This window comes from Pleurodeles waltl, chromosome 5 (genome assembly GCF_031143425.1).
Source record: "Pleurodeles waltl isolate 20211129_DDA chromosome 5, aPleWal1.hap1.20221129, whole genome shotgun sequence".
NCBI classification, from domain to species: Eukaryota; Metazoa; Chordata; class Amphibia; order Caudata; family Salamandridae; genus Pleurodeles; species Pleurodeles waltl.
The window spans coordinates 262,669,665-262,690,692 of NC_090444.1; the positions used below are offsets into that span (position 1 = coordinate 262,669,665).

The following is a 21,028-nucleotide window of genomic DNA, read 5'->3' on the forward strand; positions in this document are numbered from 1 at the left end:
CACTTTTTCTCCTCCTCAGTATGATTTTTTCATAGGGTGCTTGGACTCTCTCCACCATCCTTGGCCCTTTTCAAATGGTGTTCAAAACATTCAGCCAGGGTACGGTCTCCTATGAGCACCTGATTCCCAGAGCCTATTGGTGAGTCTTTTCGGGTTTGATTTCCATACTCATTTGTTTTCTTTTACCACTGTTGGGTTGTGGTGATGTCGATAGTGGTGGGGTGGCAATTAAATCCTACTGGAATGCTCTTGCATGCCGGCCTCTTAAACATAAGTGGCAAGGCTGAGCGCTGGGTGATGCTGTGTGGCATATACCCTCAAAAAATAGCCCAAGCTAGTTTGAGGGTCTTCTGTTTGCTCTGATGTAAAGGGCCTTGTTAAGTGTGTGTGTCAAGCATTCCATGTCCCTGTTGGCCTGTGGCCACTGCGGTGCTATTTTCCGGTGTTAATTCCCTAGCTGATCTAGGAATTTGCTAACCTGGCTCCTTGAAACAGAAGTCCGTTGCCAATCCTGATTTCTGTAAACAGTCTAAGTGTAGAAAATGTTTTGTCCAGCAGTGGGCCTACTTTCTGAAAGAACACAAAGTGTTCAACCACAGAGAACTTGGAATGTCCTTTGATAAACACTATCTGTCATCCATCCAGGAGACTTCCAAAGTCCATGCTGACTTTCATCCACAGGGTTCTTCACAGTTCTTCCGTTATGACGAGGGCGGGGTATGCTCCCTCCAACCCCCATTTAGCTGACAGGTATGGCATGTCTTTGCCAATATTTCCATTGCCTCATCCAACCCTGGGAACTACTGCATTTCCATCAGCTGTTAGTTTATTTTGGTGATCCCTTGGTGTCCTTGGTGCTCCAGTTCCATGAAAAACACAAAAGATGATGGGAGGAATGCTTACAATTTTTCTAAGCATAAGCAGTTGCTCAGGGTAGCATTCCATTGTCTTTTTGCTCACCATGCCACCTCAGTTTGGATCCACATCAGTCAGTTACATGACCATTTCACGGAGTGAGTGGGGTACTATATTGCATCGCCTCCTTAGAAGGAGACCCAATCCAGGTGTGCTAAGTTCCTCTCTAACTTTACACAGCTGCATGAGTATTAGTCTTGTCTGAGTGGTCCCACCCATGAGAGTCCCGTAGAAAGTCCTTCTACTTACGTTGCTGTATTGCTTTGATGACTTTCTAAATGGATTCATCTTTTTGCAAGGTATCAACATTTTTCCCAAGTTCATAGCCTTCGGGTTAGAGCATTGTGTGACCAAGAGGATGTACACCTTCTCCTTCGGTGGTGACATGGAAGTGGGTTCGGGTCTCCGCATCTCCATTTCAGGGGATTACTTCAATGACGCTTGCCAGCCTCAAAGGCTGCTGTCCTCCATATGCATATATCTGAGTACATGTCGAGGTTAGGGGAGTTGTGGCTGCAGGGTTCGGTACTGATTTAGATCCATGTTGTTTACTGATGCACCAGTGCCTGTCAGCACCTTTTACAGCATGCATGTGATAGACAATACAGAGATGGGTTAAAATCCCCAACTGTTCCGGCCTTGTGTGGTGTATGATAGCAAAAAGACCTCTTAGTCATCGTCATCATATTCATTCCATTGGTCATGCATCTTGGCCTGGGTGATGGTCAGCTGGTAGTTGTCTTCCAGACCAGGGCAGAGGTGGTGAATGGTCTTCTTTGCTGCAAATGGAACAGGTGTTCCTTGCAGTGGGATACTTGTCTGGCACTTGGGGGTCCAGCACACAGTTTCTGCAGCAAGTTATTGTGTTGTGCCCTAGGCGGTTGTTGTGGTGGGGCTTTCCCCTTTTATGGTGTCTACCTCCTCCTCCTTCACGCATACCGATCTAGGATTGCCTAGGTATGCTGGTCCTCTTGTGCGCGCTGCCTCCATCTCTTCCAGCGTGCTGTTATAAAGGTCATGGGATCTCACTAAAGTTAGTGAGTCCTTTAGACTTATTCCTGGTTGGAGCAGCATTAGGCATCATAGTATTGATGATTTACACCCCTAGATGAATGAGACTCTGACTTCTTTTTGTTAATTATTGTCAGTGCAGGTGTTGGCTAGTCCCCTTGTTCAGGCTTGAAATCTGTCTGTATGTCTTCTTTCTTCTGACAGCCTTGTTGCAGTTTGAATCACTCAGTCTGGTTTGAGCTATGGTTCAAAACAGGCATTCAATGCGGTTATCTCTGCATCATAGTCAAGTTCAGCCCCTGCCCCGGGAGGTTCTCAAAAAGCTTATATACCTCTTCTCCTGTGAAGTGCAGCCAAAGGGACCTCTTCACTGTTCCATCTGTTTCGCTTGCTCAAAAGTAATTTTTCAGGCAGCGACTATGTACTCCAACAAGGGGCTGCCGTTGCTGGATCCGCCAACTCACTCAATAGCGACTACACCGTCATGGAAGCATATGTTGATACCGCTCCCTGTGGGGGAACCATGGTTGGCAGCAACTTATGCTGCCCTGGTGTAAGTTGAGGGTCATCAGTCATGCCTCTGTGCTCTCTGTTGAAATTACGTTCACCGCAGCTGGTCTTCAGCGTCCATACATGCTGAGGGAGGCACTTTGACCATATTGTGTCTCAAGGTAGTGTCCTGACAGTCTTGTATCCTTACTTCTAGCAACACATGGTATTTAAATCAGCTCTGATCTGTTTACACCGGTTGCAAGTGCAGTGGCTGCAGAAAGCCACACAGGGTTTGCTCCATATATATTTGTGTTTGCCCTCCCAGTGACTGAAGCCGGTGCTGCACTGATAACACTGTGCATCTTCGGTCTTCAGGTGAGGTGCCCCGTTGTGCTGGATGAAGGTCGCTACTTCCCATGGCAAAGGAAGGTCGCATTAGGTGTAGGCGCCTGTCTCATATATCAAATGGCCCTAGGAATGGCAGGTGCATGTTGTGCATCCGTGGTGATGGAGCGCCACCCAGGAGGGGTCCACGGGCTGGTTGCAGACCTCATCACTCCTGTAAGATGACGGGGCCAAATGATGCAGCAGGCGCAACAGAGGGACAAAGGACACCATTGTTTGCATCTAGGAGTGAGCCCAGAACAGCAATGTTCCCCTTCATGTAACCCTGTGTGCATGCCCGGCCATCCAGAGGCATACATCATGCATCTTCGGAGAACCCATTTAAAAGAAAACTTTAAATCATTTGAGATTTTTTTTTAAAAGGAGCCTTTACAGTTTGTTTCTGAAAGTGCCATAGGCAATATTTGTTATGATGACTGGTGGTATGGAGTTCCACAATTTGGGTGCATTCCCTGAGAAGGAATGTTTAAGTGTGTTTTTGTTTGGAAAACGGAAGTTCAAGTAGAAGACCGACTCATATGCATAATTATTGTTGCCCACCTAACACGACTAGGTTTTTGGATAAGTAATTTGGGGCTTCAGGGTGAAGAGAATTGTGAATGATGGAGACTGTTTTAAGGGTGCTTCTTGGTTCAATCGGAAGCCAGTTTAATTATATGATAATAGTGTTGTGGTCATGTTTCCTGGTTCCACTGGCCAATCTGGCTGCCGCATAATGTGCTAATTGCATGAGATTAAAGTGGACTTTTGGCATACCAGACAATAAAGAAGTGCTGTTGTAACTATCCTGGGCAGGACCAGAGATTGAACTATTTGTTTAAAGGATTCTTCAGATCTGAAGAATTCTTATCTGGAGTTGTGCTCCTTTTGCCAAGGCATTTATCCATGGCCAAAGCTTAAGATTTTTGCCAAGTATAAAGCCTAGTGACCTGGTGCATTCAATTAAGGAAGTTTGACAATTATGCATGAGTGAAATGCCCTTTTTCCCCATCTGCGGAAAGCATACAGGAAACTGTGGGGAATTCTGAAATTTCCACATTCTCCTCCCACAGATTGGAAAAAGGCGTGAGAATCGTCCTGCAAAACATTCCTTGCATAAGGAATCCAAGAAACAAGGAGTTATGGTGGACTGTAAAGAGCCAGCCATTGTAGTTAACTTAATCACAACTATTAGATGCTTCTGATCAATAAAAGGAGACATTCCCAAACTCATAAGATAAAAATGCTCTTAAATGAAGGATTCACAGAATGATATCTGATTTTCCTTGCTACCCTGATAAAGCAAAATAACATCACAAGATGCTGTAATGGGCAGAGGACTTCTGTTTTATTATAGGTGGTGGAATGTTTTATCAAATTGTAAACGTAAGCGTTGTGGCCATGGTGTGATTGTACTGCCTAAGGGCAGCATCAAACTAACAAAACTTAATTTAAAGATGCTTCCATAAAATAATCTCGGGATTATTTGTGCACCATTTTTGGAATATTTGAATTGTGAATTGTATGTGTGGGAGAATGAGCTATGGATCCGTCTAGTCTAGTTTTTCACCATAATAAATATTGCAGCATAAATGTAGGAATAGGGCAAGCATTTCAGGCGCATGCATTCAGAATTCCCTGGAACCAAAGATACACAATGTAAGACTGTATTTCTCCCCTTACAGTTGTATGCAGCCTAGGTACCCAGTTGTTTTAAAACAGCCATGACATAGGGGTTGTGTGATGTGATGTCCTGGGCAATGATGTTTTACAGTGTTAGATTAAAATAAGGTTTTTGTGTAGGCCAGTGTGATCTATTGTGCTAATTTAGCCTAATCATTTGTCCAATAGGTGGAGAATGGTGATTATGAAAGACCATTCTCAACTCCATCAGGCCAAGCCACAACACAATCCAAGTCTAATCAAACAGTAAAACAGATCTTGGAGAAGTTTTACCCACACATGTACAGGAATGGCTGTTCTGAAGAGCAACTAAGGTGAGAAAATTTGAATTATCATAATTTAATAACCTAGGAGAGTGAATCGATTTGAACATGCTCAATAAATCGGTAAGGAAGCCCTCAGCCACGAACAGACAAACGCCTCTGGTTTGATTGGTGTGATCAAAGTACGTATGAATTGATTCCTGATTAAAACCGTGTTTGCAGATCTTGATGTATGCTGTAATATTTTATAAAGACTCAAGTTGTGATTTTTGTGGTCTTCCCATTTATACTAAATGGCACCTATCCAACTCATTAGTGTAGGTGCCAGTAGTAGTAAAATTATTCTTACCAATTACATTTTAGTTTGTCAGTTCATGTGGCTAACCTCCATATTGTTGATTATTAGGCCTGTATTGCAAGTGACCTTTTAATTCTGATGCAGGCAAAACCTGGGTTTCAGCCAGAATCAAAATTACAAATGAATCAGATTTACATGTGTTTTTGAGCACCTATCCATCTATCCCAGGTGCACAGCATGACATGAAATGTTGGGGAACACATGGAGAGAAAAGCTAAGTATTACTGCATCCTGAACATTATTCCAAATTTTGGGTCCATAGCTTAGGACTGCCTGGCGAGAGTGTGGAAATTCGCCCCAGTAACAGCAGTACCTGGTGCATTATTACATTGGTGCATGTTATTTCCCATTTGTAGGACAAGTTTTATTTGCACTTAGGAGTTTTTGCACTGCGATTTTGCACTGACTTGTATGTCATCAATAGAAAATAATAAGTACTATAAATACTACATAATTCTACCTTCAAGCACATAGTCAATGATGGATTGACGAATTTTAAACATGAGCCTCAGCAAATTAGATTTTTTTGTATTTGCTGTCCAGGGATGCAGAGCTACCCAGTGAAACTTGGCATGAGAGTGTGCCAGTCAATGTGGTCATTCTGATCATGGGGATGCAAAAATAATTGCTTTTTTACCCTCGACTCACAGTTGTGCCCAAACCTCCAGATGTTATCTGTTGTAAACCCTCTCTACAACCTAATGTGAAGCTTGAGAAAAATTAAGACATTTTTGCCCAGATTCATAAAGCCCTTTACATACCAATCTGGATTTAGGGGAACAAATGGCGTGAATGAATAGGGGTAATGCATCTTTTGTATTCATAACATTTGACTTCTTTACATATTTTAAACTGCCAGCCCGTGAAGCAAGGGCACCTGCTGAGAGATCATGACTACTTGGATTGGCGTAAGGCACGTACACTAGCGCCATCAGGTACGCACTAGTACTGGGGCAAGATGCAGCTTTGACAAAAGGAACCAAACAGGATTTCTATCTAATGACATCCACAGTGTGAAAAATAGCATATAGAGGCAGAGGTTGAAGCGCTGTAATTTAACAACAATGCACTGATTGCCCCGAAACCATTGTGGTTGAAAAAACTCACTGGGGGAGAGACTTGATTGGGTCATTATTAGAAGTGATGACATACTGTGTGAGGAGGGCGCTTGATTGGCTTTCACGCTAATGAACATTTCAGAGAAGAAACTTACATAAAGATATGCAGGTGAATGCTGTTGATGTGACTGGCATTTGAGAAAGGCAGAATGGCCGAAACGCGTCATGCTGGTTTGAATAAAGGAAAGTTGGAATCCGGAGAGTGCACTGTCCGATTCTTATGTAGCGCCAATTGTTTAAATATAAATGTGTGCTTGCCACTTCTACGAAGGGGGTATCTGAAAGTATTCAGCTGTCTTAGTGGCTTTTGGTGGACTTTGATTTTAAACTTGTAGGTCAATTTACTTCTAGGTGCTATTAGATCAACATGGTGCAGTGTTTGTTGGGATTATACCAGCTTCGGGGGTGGGGAGTGGAAATTATTGGCAAAGGATACCATGGAAAGTTTGTGTACACAAACCTTTACAGGGCTTATTCCCACCATGGACACAGTCAAAGGCAATTGTAAATCCCCATCCGGTGTATGAATGGGAAGAGAACACTAACAACATTTGTGGGAGTGTTTAGACGTGAGAATTTTTCCACGCTGAAAACGATTTCACTTTGAAAAAAAACAAAAATAAGATGCACTTGGGTGGTGAACTTACACGTAAGTAAAAGTGCACTTCTTAAACATACACTTGCCAAAATGCTCCTGCATCTGTACAATTGCAAATTCACAAAATAATTTCATACCTATGCCAGACTTTAATAGTAATGCAAATTCCCAGTCTTCCCATGTGTAACTGTAAAAGACTTTGCTTTTTTAAAAATTCTTTTCTTTTGACTTTAACTGAAAGCTCAGACCTGTAATTTCTATCCAGCCCCCTTTGCTTTACTTAATTAGACAAAACCATATGTACCATGCGCACCACACGGACAGTATTTGAGTAGCAACGTAGCAGTCAGCGTTGATGGTCTGTAAACGTGGGCCACATGCACCTAAAGCCTGGTCACAAAAAAGCTTTTGAAAATTGCGCACCAGCTTTATGAAACCGGTCTTTTATTTTGAAAAGAGATCTGTAGGGGCGCTTATGATGTTAATGTCTGGTCATGAAATCTTAGTCTGTCCGCAGCACCTGGAGATCTTCAGGCACTAATTAGACCTCTATGCGCTATGAGACATACAGTAGTGTGCATCAAACTGTTGGCCTTAAAACGGTGAGGTATGTGGTATTCAGCCCATGGGACGGGAGGGGCCCCTCCAGAGGGAGTGAACCGGTGGCAAGAAGAGGGACTGAAGCTTTTCAGCCATTGCTATAGCACTGTGAATTTGTTAGTGTATTTGGCAAATGTGTTTTTAAAAGGTTGAACTGAATATCAGAGCTACGTTTAAAATGTTAAATATTTGAACACACTAAAATAGAAGGTACAATAAACGTTGGTTTTTGTCTAATCTTCTTGGACGATATGTACAACAAAATTCCCTGTGCATGCCCAAAAGCCCTATAGAGTCTCTGCCTTCCTCATTTAAACATATTTTTAATGTTGGTGATTGGATTTATTGTAAGGCAAAGATCACAACAGAAAATAGTTTCTTGATGTTTCCTTCCAGATGCCTTATTATCTCTTGAGATGTTTGTCTCTCATGTTATTTCACATGGCATGCATGTTTGGTGATAACTTCAGAAGCACTATTGAATGCCGTGTGGGTTGATCTCTTCCTTAATCCTGCCAAGGACAGACTATACCGAAAAGATGCCATTTTAATAATCTGTTGTGTTCTATTTTGCTGAAAGGATTTAGGCGAAGTAGTGCATCAGAAAAAGTTATTCTTTGATACAGGAAGATATGTGGTATAACAAGCATATTCGGCTTTAGACACTCCTTGGTGGGTAATAGTGTGCTTTGTACGTATTTTACATTCATGATGAGGATAAAATAGGCCTTCCAGTTTGGCTGTTTCTGTGTGAGGAATGACATGCCATCCGGAGTTTTTTATGACTGGCATAATTGCTCTCGCAAGACGTTAGGGAATGCAAGAGATAAAAAAAAAACATAATAGCCCATTTGTTCTTGCAGTTGATGGAGCTTGGTTCGAAAGGTCGATCCACATGATTAAGTTCCTTCCAGTTTTAGGATTTGATGCCTTAAACAGGTGCTGATGTAGTTAACTGCTTGGAATGCTGATTACATATATTTATACCAACAAACATCCTTTAAATTCTTCTTCTTTAAGAAATGAAACGTGACAATGGAATACTGCGAGTACAGAACCATGAATTTCTGATAGGAACTGAAAAAATCACTTGAGTGCCGCTCCTTCATGGTACCGGTGGGCGAAGGTCATTCTAACCCTGCAGTCTCATCCTTAGAACGTGTAGAACAATCAGACGTCATCATTAAGAATCATAGATAGTAACCTGTTTCTTTGTCAAAATTACATTTCACAAGTTACACAGAAATGTAATGAAGACAAAACCTTCTAAATGTTTCTTTTATATGAATCTGATGTCACCTCCTATTGTTGAAAAATACCAACATGCTACCTAGATAAATGGTCCTATATTCATAACTAAGTCAGAAAAAATGGAATCCATGAATATCTGAAAGCCCATTGGGCGTTTTTTTAGCCCAGGAGCTTGACCCTCTACTACAGTACTTAAAAGTTTCAAAAGACTGGACTTTCAGTCTTCTCATTCTTTGAAGCAGAGTAAAAGATAACATCTGCCTAAAGTGAGATTAGTGGGTCAATTAGCCCCACAAACGGACTCCAACATGTCAGCAACAAAAGGAAAAGAACATCTGTCCTGCAGAGTTATCTGGTTTAACACACAATAATTGACATAGATATACATCTAGGGTTCTTTTAGTGACAAAAAGTAATGGTATATTTTTAATTCATCAACCCAAGTTTGTTTTTGTTCTCTCTTAAGGAGCACATACATATTCATAATTGTGCTGATATACATGGTATTGCTGATGTGTAAAGGGTAATGAATCCTTCATGCTAGGAACCTATATATCAAAACTGAAACATTCTTGGGTCCTTTTGATTACTAATCAATAAACACGTCTCATTTAATGTAGGTGCACACATATATAGTTTAATATTTGTTTCAGAAGGATCTGATAGCTTGGTTTACAACTGTGTATTGTTTGACAATTTGATAGTTCGATAATTGTTTTCTCTGATACCCAATGTTGCACCTTATTTAATATTTGCTTGAAGTTCTTCAGTAACGTAGTAATTGACACATGTAATTCAAACAGTTATCTTTCATAGAAGCATAAGTAGGTAAAAATGCTTTAAGACTCCTATATTGATTTCGATAACATTCAACAAGCTGAAAGGAGTGTTTAAGCTGCACATAGACAAAGGTTAGGTAGAGAGAGATCTTCCAGGGAGCAGAGAGTTGAGAGGCCACACACACAAAAGGAGTAAGCAACATTTCCACTTCGAAGGCCATTGGGGGGCACATTCAACTTGCAGAGAAGCCCTATTGGCTTGTCTGGGGACATCATAGCTGTTGAACGTAGAGAGAGCGAGAGAGATAACAGATATATTTCTACAGAACAGTTACTCTGTTGTTCTGCTTAGGTATGTGGGCCAAAAGTAAAGCCACCTAAGAAAATCACACAGGCTCCTTAGGTGCTAAGATTAGCGATGCTTGAGCTAGAGAGGTTATAATGTTGCAATTATTCCTACTATTTATTAGCTGTTATTGTTGCCACTAGTCTACTTTTTATAGTAACATCTATACACAGTGGATAGGATATTGATTTTAATAAAAATGATAAAACTATGTTCTTAGTGCATATTCCCCAGTATGCCTATTCATAGTGAAAGAAGATTTGGAACCTACTAACACCAAATATTCCTGTGAGTATCACAGGACTAATCGTTGCCTAGGATGTACTATCCTTTATGTAATGTTCAGGTGGTTTGTGGGTTACAGTTCATTGGGTTCTCTGTCTCATGTTAATATGTTGACTAAGTCTGTGCCACCAGAGGGGCTAGGAATTCCAAAGCTGGGCCCTGTTCTGGAAAGATTTAAAAAAATGTATCAATATAAACACTTATCAATTTAAGAAAGTACTTGGTAGAGGAGCAGTAAATCCATTGAGCATTGCAGCACCATCATTTAATTTAAAGTTGTCACATCCACTGTGGGGAATTAACAGGGGATGTCAGAAACTGTTTCATTCACTGAAATGTAATAACTTTCATCCCTATGGCACTACCAGTTTCTGTTCTGTGAAACAGCTTAGTGTTTTGGATCAATCGCTTCATTTACTGGCATTATGCTGGCTTGAGATTCCCAGAATGCTGGATACATACTGTAAGTCATTCACACAGGCTGTGTGGACGCTGCCTGGTACAGGTCACATGGTCCATGATTATACTGTCCAGTGTAAACTGCAGGGTAGCAATTGTGTTTAGCAAGCCTATGATGTGTGCCACATTCATGGTAGTGCATGTGGATTGCAAAGGCTAACATGAGGCATGTTGCTCTTTTGCAAACGCTGGTCTGGAGCACACATGGAGAAAAAAATAGTCAATTGTGATTGGTGGTGTGGACGACATGGCATAGTATGGCAGGATAAACTGGAGGGTCATGGGAATTCTATTGTCTTATCCAAGCACCCTGTAGGAATGGGAGGGAAAGGACAGTGCTGGGAAGAAGGATTTTGCAAGCCTGAAAGAACTAACTCAGAACGTTATCCTGTGCCTGGAGGAAGGTAACAGGTAGGGAGATAGTAGACACTCCTTTGTGAGGCATCTTGCACCTTAACAGGTATAGAAGGTATCTGGCTTTCCAATAAGCACTGTTGTTAGAGATTTGTCATGTGACAGCTAAACAATGAGGTCACACTCTTCATAATCTATATCAATGTAGTGTCTATGCATTGGAAAACAACGTAAATCAATGGGAAATGTTAACTTAGATAACCCTGCCACCCGACCTCCTGCCCTTGTATTGTTTTGCTACTTTGAGTTGATCTGTCATTAGTTGGGAAGAAAGGAAACATTTATTTAAGGTGTACAATAAAAACAATGGTCACTGGCATGCCGAGGAAGAGAAAAGGATACTTTGTAACTCTGTTCCAGGCAGACGATCTGAGAATGTTGGGGACGAGTGTGCTGCTTTTGATACAGTAATGTTGAAACTGGAGAAGCTTATTGTCATGAAAATCAATTTGGTCTTGGACAGTGCAGTTTACCCACCATTACGGGGTTCAATGAACGTGTTAAAATGTCTGAACCTTGTTGAGGCAGTTGATGGTGTGAAGCAAATTTACTGGTGTAGAGGATGAATATCTGAGACACCCATTGATGTGGATGTCGTGCTGCTGATTATAGAGGATACAGTGCTTTCACCAAGGCATGAGGTCCAGAATAATGGTTGAGACGTTAGTTTGAAGGTCAGCTAAGAAAAGACACATGTATTGATTTCATCAGTGATGCATGAGAGTGTCTTGGCCAGAAGCTTTGAGTGCTCAAAGGCAAATCACATAAACCTGGGAGGGTATGGAAGTGAACCCATATTCATTATGGGATATTATGTGCCAGACACAGGTAGCAACTATTGTGCAGGAGGCAACAGGAAGCCACAAGAACAGTAATTGGGTCTGCAAAGATGAAAGAATGTTAGAATTACAAAGACAAAAAATAAATCACTTCAACATTATATTTGAACTACACATTTAAAAGAGAAGAAACAGAACACGTCAAGTGAAGTATGGACGTGTACCATAGGTCAGATGGAAATGGCATCTGGAAATATGTCAGGAGATGGAGCCCTAGAAGGGAAAGACAGTCCACTGGGGTATTGAGGATATCAAGTGAGGAGCAAATCAACACGTATTTAGATGTCAAAATACCACAATACTACTGGTGTCTCCAGAGTATAGAGATCTAAAAGCAGACCGAGGTAAGGCACTTTGTCCCCAGAGGGGTGCTTTCAAGACAAAGGAACCCAGTCATTTAACACAGAATGAGACAACATCTCCGAGTGAAGAAAGGCAAAAAGATCATTTCTATGAGAGAGGTGGCAGCAGGAGTTAGTATCTGCTGACTTCACAAACTCCACAGGAATCGGCAAAGAAAGCCAGGCAGGACCACAGTAACAGAGCCTTGCCCTGCACCTATGCAACTAGAGACCTCTACGGAAGTTGGTTATTGTCCCCAAGAAAAAACAACAGTCAGTAATAGCATTCTGAAAATCTGAAGCAGAGAGAAGCAGGATGGACAATATACACAATCAATTCGGCTGCTCCTGCTCTAGACTCTGTAACCAGCAATGTCTCCTTCCTCAAACTCTGTCCATCTTCTTCCTCCATCCTACTGGAAACAGTTTATGATCAGATCAGATTTAAGTAAGCTGTTTTTTTGAGGGTTTAACTGACGGCATAGTGTTCTCAGAATAGATGTATCTTCTTTCTGTCATCCAAAAAGACGATTAGAGATCGTGATGTGCATGGACTTTTTTATCTGAATTTAAGTGTACAGGCAACCTTTGTTGGACATCATTGAGATAGGTACCACAGTAGTTCTCATAGACTAGTACAGGTACCACCTTTTTCCCCAAACCTTTTGAGCCTAAATTATGTCATCTTACTTCCTTTTTCATGTCCTTTTGGTTCTTACCAGTTCCGTGCATGCATTTTGGTTTAGCATTAATAGTGTTGCATGGTTTCATACACCACAATATCTATAGAATCCAGAAACCTTTGGGCTCTTGGAGTGCCTTGAATTACGAATTTTGTTATCATCTTAAATAGTAGTTTAAGTAGGATTTAAGTGATTTCTGCCAATTGTTTTGTACTGATGACGCCTTATTTAACATTTCATCTACGCATAAAAACGGGAGGCTGCTTAATTTAATTTGCAACTTCGAAGGTAAACTCAGCTCCACACTAGGCTGCTAAAATTTCAAATGTTCAACTAATATAGTGCTTGTAGAACGTTGAAAGATTCATTGCTTTGGGAGACTTAATTTGAAATATAGATACTTTTTAATGGATAAGTATTTTTTTTTAAATATATTATAATCAGAATGTTCCCCTGAATCCTGTCTGTGTCCGACAATTGTTTATCTGGGACAGATGCCAAATATCAATCAAGGTTTTTCTAGTTCTGTACTTTACTCAACTAGTAATGTGTTTTTGGAGCAGCATGTGTGCTAAAGTAGTAAGGGTCCATTGTGTGTTGACATCAATCTGTAACTTCAACAGGAAACCTTCTAAAGATTAAGTGGACATGAAACTTCTAACCATGAATTGGCTTTTACTATTTCTTCCTGTTTATTTTTCTATGCCTGTGTGTGTGTGCCTCCTCTACATGTGCTTTTAGTTATACCTGTATTGCATGGTATTGAATACATTGCTGTTGGCTCTGTGTGTCAGTCTCTGTGTTGGATTGTGGACAAGGGTACTTGGCTGTTCTTAGCATCTTTCTCTAACAACGTTCCTAGTTGTTACTCAGATGCCTGAATTCTTTGCCCACTCACAGTGTTATAGCTGACTCCAGTTTCCCTCTCCTGTAGTTTGTTTTACTCTCTGGGAGCCACATTACAAAAGGTGCCCAGTGGGCACAACAAACAAGTTACTTACCTTTGGTAACGCTTTTTCTGGTGGATAAAGTAGCTACCTGTGGATTCCTCATCTTATGAATTCTCCCAATGCGCCAGCATTCAACTGAAACTTTCTTCCAAGCTCTTCGCGTTGACGAGGACATCACAATTGCACGGCTCCACACGCGACTCCGTCTGACGTCATCGTGGCACTAAGAGGTCCTCGCCGGAGTGCTGACATCAGTTTTACCATTTTCTACGTGCCTTTGAGGTGAACAGGTGAATACCGACTTCACAAGAACAACATGTATATACCAATCCAAATACAAATTAAAATCACAATATTTGTTTATATAAAAAACACCAAAAACGTATATACATGTATAATAAAAGAAGTCTTGGTGTGACCAGACAAGGAGGTGGCTGGGACTGTGAGGAATCCACAGGTAGCTACTGTATCCCCAAGAAGAAGAGTTACCGAAGGTCAGTAACTTGTTCTTCTGATGGATACAACTACCTGTGGATTCCTCACCTTATGAATAGAATGCCAAAGGAGTCCTGCACTCGGAGGTGGAGCTTGCAACACAGAATGTGCAAAATGGCCGTCCCTCCTAACTTCCCAGCCCAAGCAACAATGCTTCGCGAAAGTATGGAGGGAAGCCCAAGTTGCTGTCTTACAAATATCCAACACTGGTACACCTCTAATCACGGCCGAAGTCGCAGACTTAGCCCTGGTGGAATGGGCTCTAAAACCCTCAGGGGAACCTTCTTTGCCAGTGAATAACAGATCTTTATTCAAAGAATTACCCACCTGGATATGGTTCTCTTATGGACAGCTTTGCCCTTCATCTTGCCCACATATCCAACAAAGAGTTGGTCATCCACACAAAAGTCTTTTGTTCTTTCAATATAAAAACTCAGAGCTCTTCTCGGGTCTAGGCGATGAAGTCTTTCTTCCTCCTTTGAAGGATGGGGAGGAGGGTAGAAGGATGAAAGAGTAATAGACTGCCTCATATGGAAGGGATTGACAACCTTGGGAAGGAAAGCTGCCCTGGTTCTCAACACTGCATTGTCAGCATAAAAGGATGTGAAGGGAGATTTGACACTAAGAGCCTGGAGATCACTCACATGCCTAGCAGACATGATAGCTATGAGGAAGACTGTTTTCAAGACTAGTAGGCTTAATAAACAAGAATGCATAGGCTCAAACAGTGAACCCTTCAAAAAAGTTAGAACCAAATTCAAATCCCACTGAGGCATGAGAAACGGAGTGGGAGGAAACTTGTTAGTCAGGCCTCTCAAGATCCTGACAACTATAGGAGATTTAAAGAGGAAGGCTGATCAGGAAGGCACAGAAAGGCCGACAGTGCCGATAAGTAACCCTTCACAGTCACAACAGCACAACCCTTCTGTGCTAAAGAAAGGGCACACAGCAAAACATCAGATGAATGGGCCTTTAAGGGATCAATTTGCCTCTCTCCACACCAAGTAACAAATTTTACCCATCTGTTGGCACTGACAGTTTTGGTGGAGTGTCGCCTGGCTGATAAAATAACATCCACCACTTCTGGAGGGAGAGAACTATGACTCAGATTGCCCTGTTCAATCTTCAGGCATGTAGGCGCAGGCTCTGGAGGTGGGGGTGTAGAACCTGCCCCTGCGACTGCGAGAGGAGGTCTGCCCTGTGAGGGAGACGGAGCGGAGGGCACAATGAGAGTTGGAGAAGGTCTGAGTGCCACACCCTTCTTGGCCAATCCGGAGCTATTAAAATTACTTGGGCCGGGTCTTGGCGAATCTTCCTCAGAACCTGAGGAATCAAGGGTATGGGGGAAAATACGTAAAGTAACTGGCTGTACCAAGACATCTGAAACGTGTCCCCCAATGCTCCTTGCACAGGATACTGGAGGCTGCAAAACAACGGGCAGTGAGCATTCACCCGAGTGGCAAACAGGTCTATCTGTGGAAAACCCCACATCCGGAAGATGTGAGGAACCAGGTCTGGATGGAGATGCCACTCGTGATCGGCCGAGAAATGGCAACAGACTGTCCGCACGTACGTTGAAAACTCCAGTCAGATGGTTTGCTGTTATGCAAATCCGATGGTCCTGTGCCCAGGACCAGAGCCGCAGAGCCTCTCTGCAGAGAAGGTACGACCCTATTCCTCCCTACTTGTTGATGTATCACATCGCGGTAGTGTTGTCCGTCAAGACTTGAACTGACTGACTGTGACGGGACGGGAGGAAGGCCTTGAGAGCCAGACGTATCGCCCGTAATTCTAACAGATTGATGTGAAACATCTGTTCCACTGGAGAACAATGACCTTTGATCTTCAGGTCCTCCAGATGAGCTCCCCACCCTAGAGTGGAAGCATCAGTTATGACTGTGGACAAAACGGCCTTCCTTGGAAAAGGTTGCCACCCACAGCCCACCATCGTAGATCCACTGCAACATATCTGGAGATTGTTATTTTGAAACATTGGAATCAACGCCTGAATGTCCTGAATCCGCCGAGGCGGCGGATAAGCCTGATTCAATGTCATATCCAGTACTGCCCCTATGAACAGGAGGCGCTGAGAGGACTCCAGGTGAGACTTGGGCACGTTTACCGTAAAGCCCAGGTTAAACAACAACTGTGTTGTCATTTGCAGGTGATGCAACAGAAGCTCTGGGGACTTGGCTTTTATCAGCTAATCATCCAGGTAAGAGAATACCGATACTCCCTTCCTTCTGAGGTTTGCTGCAACCACCGCCATCACCTTCGTGAGGACTCGAGGTGTGGAAGTAAGACCAAAAGGTAGGACCGCAAACTGGTAGTGTTGCGACCCTAACACAAACCGGAGATACTTCCTATGTGACTTCAGAATGGGGATATGAAAATAAGCATCCTGCAAGTCGACAGACACCATCCAATCCTCCTTGTTCAACGCCAGAAGCACCTGCGCTAGAGTCAGCATTTAGAATTTCTCCTGTTTGAGGAACCAATACAAAATCCTCAGGTTCAGGATGGGTCTCAATCGACCATCCTTCTTGGGAATCAGTAAATATCTTGAATAGAAGCCCTTACCCACTTCCTGCTCTGAAACCAACTCCACTGCACCTTTTGATAAAAGGACTTGAACCTCCTGCTGCAGCAACAGGAGATGATCTTCTAAACAAAATTAATGACAGGGAGGAATAGGAGGGGTAAATTCCTGAAAAGGAAGGGCATAACCTTTCCCCAAAATACTTAGTACACAAGAGTCTGATGTGACTAACTCCCACTCGTGACGAAAATAAAATATCCTGCCCCCTATGGGAGAAGCATGATTTAAGATGGATGGAAAACTAGGGCAGCTTTCCTTGTTGTGTTCCCCCAGAGAAAGAGGATAAGGCAGGGTGCTGTTAGGTGGCTCCTTGTGTACTAACCCTCTCCCGCCCTCTAAAAGATCTACAGAGAGGGTTGGCAGGCTGTAGAGTGCTGGACTGAGGCCTTCCACGGCAAGTGGATCCACGACCAAACCCCCTAAATCTCCTAAAGGTTCTAAACGGAGTAGATGCAGAAGCCTGTAGCCCTAAAGATCTTGCAGTGGCCCTGCTGTCCAAAGCAGAGTCCACCTTGTACCCAAACACCTTTTTGCCATCAAACAGGAGGTCCAATAAAGTTGCCTGGACGTCTGTTGAAAACCCAGAATACCTTAGCCACACATGTCTTCTGGTGGGGTGGCCACTGAAGTACCCATTGCCCTGGCTACTGAGTCAGCTGTATCCAGACTGGATGATCTGTTTGGCCACCGCTTGGGTGTCCAAAAGGAGCTCGTCAAACTGCCCCTGCATATCCTAAGGCAAGTTAGGCACCACAGCTCCAGCTGTGTCCATGAGGGCATGAACATATCTACCAGCACACAGGTAGCATTGACTGATTTCATGGCCATACTACAAGAGGAGAAAGTCTTTTTGACTGCTTGCTCCATTCTCTTGGACTCCCTGTCTGATGGAGTAGCAGGAAAGGAACCAGGTGCAGAACAAGCAGAACAAGAAGCCTGGATCCCCAAGCTCTTAGAAGTCAGATGTTGAAATAAAAATCCTGGATCCCCAGGAGCAACCCTGTACCTCCTTGCTACAGTCCTGGACACCACTGGAGACATAACAGGCTTTCTCCAAATGTTCAAAATAGGCTCCGTAAGAGCATCATTTAAAGGGAGCAGGGACTCTGCCGAAGTGGAGGAAGGGTGCAATACCTCTGTCAAAATGTTTATCTTTACTTCCGAAGATGGCAATGGAAGCTCCAATAATTCTGCAGCCTTCCTTATGACAGTGTGATAGGAAGCTGCCTCCTCCGTAAATTTACCCTGAGATGAAAGTTCCCACTCAGGGGAGCTATCCAGTTCACTAGCTGAGTCCAGACCCTGAAACTCTCCCAAGGGCTTAGAAATCTCTCCTTCCTCCAATAACTGTTGCTGGTATTCTTGCTCTTCCGAGAGCCTCAAAGCTTTCCTCCTTGATCTCAGCCTGGCCTCCAATCTCGGTGCCGACAGAGAGTTAGCTGACATCGATGACGCCGGCTTCAAGACAGATGGACGTGGCATAGGAGATGAAGGAGACCCATCCGGCGCCTGAATTGACCCCATCGGCATCATTTGAGGAGACGTCATCAGCGCCGAACCAGCACCCTCAGCCTGATAGAAAGGCACAAACGGAGCCGGCGAACCCAAGGAGAACGCTAATAGTCCCATGGGACCAGACGGTGCACCAGCAGGGGCCATAGCTTTATTAAAAATGCTGAACATAGCATTTAGAAAAGCCACCGGATCCGCTCGCGGAGTCGGGAAGGCAGGAAACCTCTGTTCGTCTTGCGGCGCTAGGGCTGGAGCTGAAACCAGTGCCACCGGCTCCTGAACCAACACAGGTGAAAAGTGAGTCGGAGGACTTGCCAGGTACTCAACCACCTCGATTAGTGATGGCGCCAGAGAAACCTGAGGACTCTAAGGTTGGGAAGTAACAGTAGGACTGACCTCCCACACCATACGACATTGTCTTAAAGGAGACCGAGATTGAGACCGCTCTCTAGAAGAACGGCGTAGAGAATCATGCCGGCACTGCTTCTTGTGTGATCTTGACGACTTATGAGATGAAGACTCCCTTGTCTTGACCTCCGATGACTCTGGTGTCCTCTCTTCGCTTTTGCTAAGAAAAGCTTAGCCTCTCTTTATTTTAACACCTTTGGATTCATCCTCTGGCAAGAAACGCACCCTTCCACTTTGTGGTCCGAACTCAGACACCACAAACAGTCTTCATGAGGGTCCATGACTGACCTACAACCCCCGTACTCACGACAAGGCTTAAAACCTGATTTCTTAGGCAGAGATATTGTAACAAGTACAATAAGACACCTTCGAAACAGTAGCTGTTCGAGAGCTAGGAGAAAACCGTTAGCTTCGAAGGCACGGAAAAAAGGGAACTGATGTCAGCACGCCGGCGAGGACCTCTTATTGACACGATGACGTCAGATGGAATAACGTGCGGAGCCATGCAATTGTGGCGTCCTCATCGACGTGAAGATCTGGGAAGAAAGTTTCCACTGAATGCTGGCGCATTGGGACAATTCATAAGGTGAGGAATCCACAGGTAGTTGTATCCATCAGAAAAGCATATGCACCCACTTCTTGTGCCCTATATACCACTTTTAGATTGCATAAGGGGTCACTGGACTTTGTGACTCCTTCTGTAATACAGATGGCGCTGGTGCTAAATGTGCACCAGCTGGATCTCAACGGGGTGTTTGTATGGGGGTGTGGCACAGTGAAAGGTGGACTGGAGACTACAAACAGCCAGTACCCCTTTTGCTAATGTGCTTTTTACAATGCAGGCGCGATTTGGTGTGCTGATGCACATACTTAAGTGTACGCCGGATTACATAGTGAACAGTGTGCCACATCTAAAATTCAGCCTCTGGTTCCTCTTTGCCAACCAGTTGCCTAAAGACTGCTATTGACCAGCACCACAAATTTGAAAAGATATTTGCATTCACAAGGGTCCTTCCTCATCCCACCTCTTGTTCCTTTCCATGGCCGTCAATTCACCAAAATGCCAAGGGTAGCGGAAGTGACATCACACGCCCTTTGACCTCCACTTTCACTCATACACACATACTTCCACATACACACAAATTTACACTTATGTACACCCTCAAGCACGCACACAACATACATTTAAAAGTATTTTTTACTTACCTCAGTTGCCATGGAAGTATACTCCATTTTTATTACACTCATAGTGAATAAAATGTTATTATTTACTATCGGTGTAGTAAAAAAATTACAGAAAACAAAGAGACTGGAGCTATGACGTCCGAGCTGTCACATTGTTCCTGGCACTACATTTTCCACCTCTGAGGCCAGGGATCGCAAAGGCAGTGCCAGGGGTAGCAAAGGGCAAGCCAGGGGTTACAGCTGCTATCCCTGGTGACCCCTAAATGACGTCCATGTTCCCTTCTTAACCTTCTGAGGTACGTCGCTATTATTCGTGCAGCAGGCACCGAGGTACACGGATGTCAGTGGCCCACTTCACCGCAATTAAGGTTGTTTTTACTACACAGCTGGGCACAGGAGGGTATATTTTCCTTGTTTGCATTACATCCTCCCTGTACAGCTGTCACTCTCCTGTCACATCTAGTGATTGTGGATGGCCTAGATTAAGGAGTTGTAGACCAACATTACATGTCTCTTTGTATATGTGTACGTTTAATTGCATATTAGAAGGTTTATGTCTGTGGCTGCTTGTAGGTCTTTGTACATCGTCGTCTATGGGTCTATGAGTGTACATGTTTGTAGGTAATGTTACTCGATCTCCCTATTAGCATGTATGTGTCAATACATGAGTGTGGATTCAATAAAGGCACACGCCTTATCATTAGTTTACCAATTACAACTCCATTGTTAATCTCTTTCTGATGTTCATTTCAAAACAATATATTGTCCCCATTTGGTCTCTGTTATCTAACATCAGCAAAGGTCCAGCCCATTAACTCAGTCTTTTATTGTCATTCCATCAGTATTTTCCGACAGCAACAGTTCAATTCCAACAGCTAACACGTGTTCCGTCTCTGTGATGTATCCCCACAACTTCCTCAGGGCTGTAAACATCATATAGCAACCATAATATATCTCACATTTCTAGTATAGTCTTTAATACAGTCCCCCACCATTTACAGTCACTATTTCTGTGGAAACCAAACACAATAATCTAAAAACATATTTTATATGCATCGTG

The 21,028-nt window shown here is 43.2% G+C and overlaps 1 protein-coding gene across 2 annotated transcripts in view; it reads left to right on the forward strand.

Annotated features, from left to right (window-relative positions):
• Window positions 1-21,028, forward strand: part of PLEKHH2 (pleckstrin homology, MyTH4 and FERM domain containing H2) — an 812,518-nt gene that overhangs the window by 712,492 nt on the left and 78,998 nt on the right. For both annotated transcript variants that reach the window (XM_069233993.1, XM_069233994.1), the window contains one exon: window positions 4,654-4,799. In XM_069233993.1, the coding sequence (XP_069090094.1) occupies window positions 4,654-4,799 (146 nt within the window). The remainder of the gene's footprint in view (window positions 1-4,653; window positions 4,800-21,028) is intronic.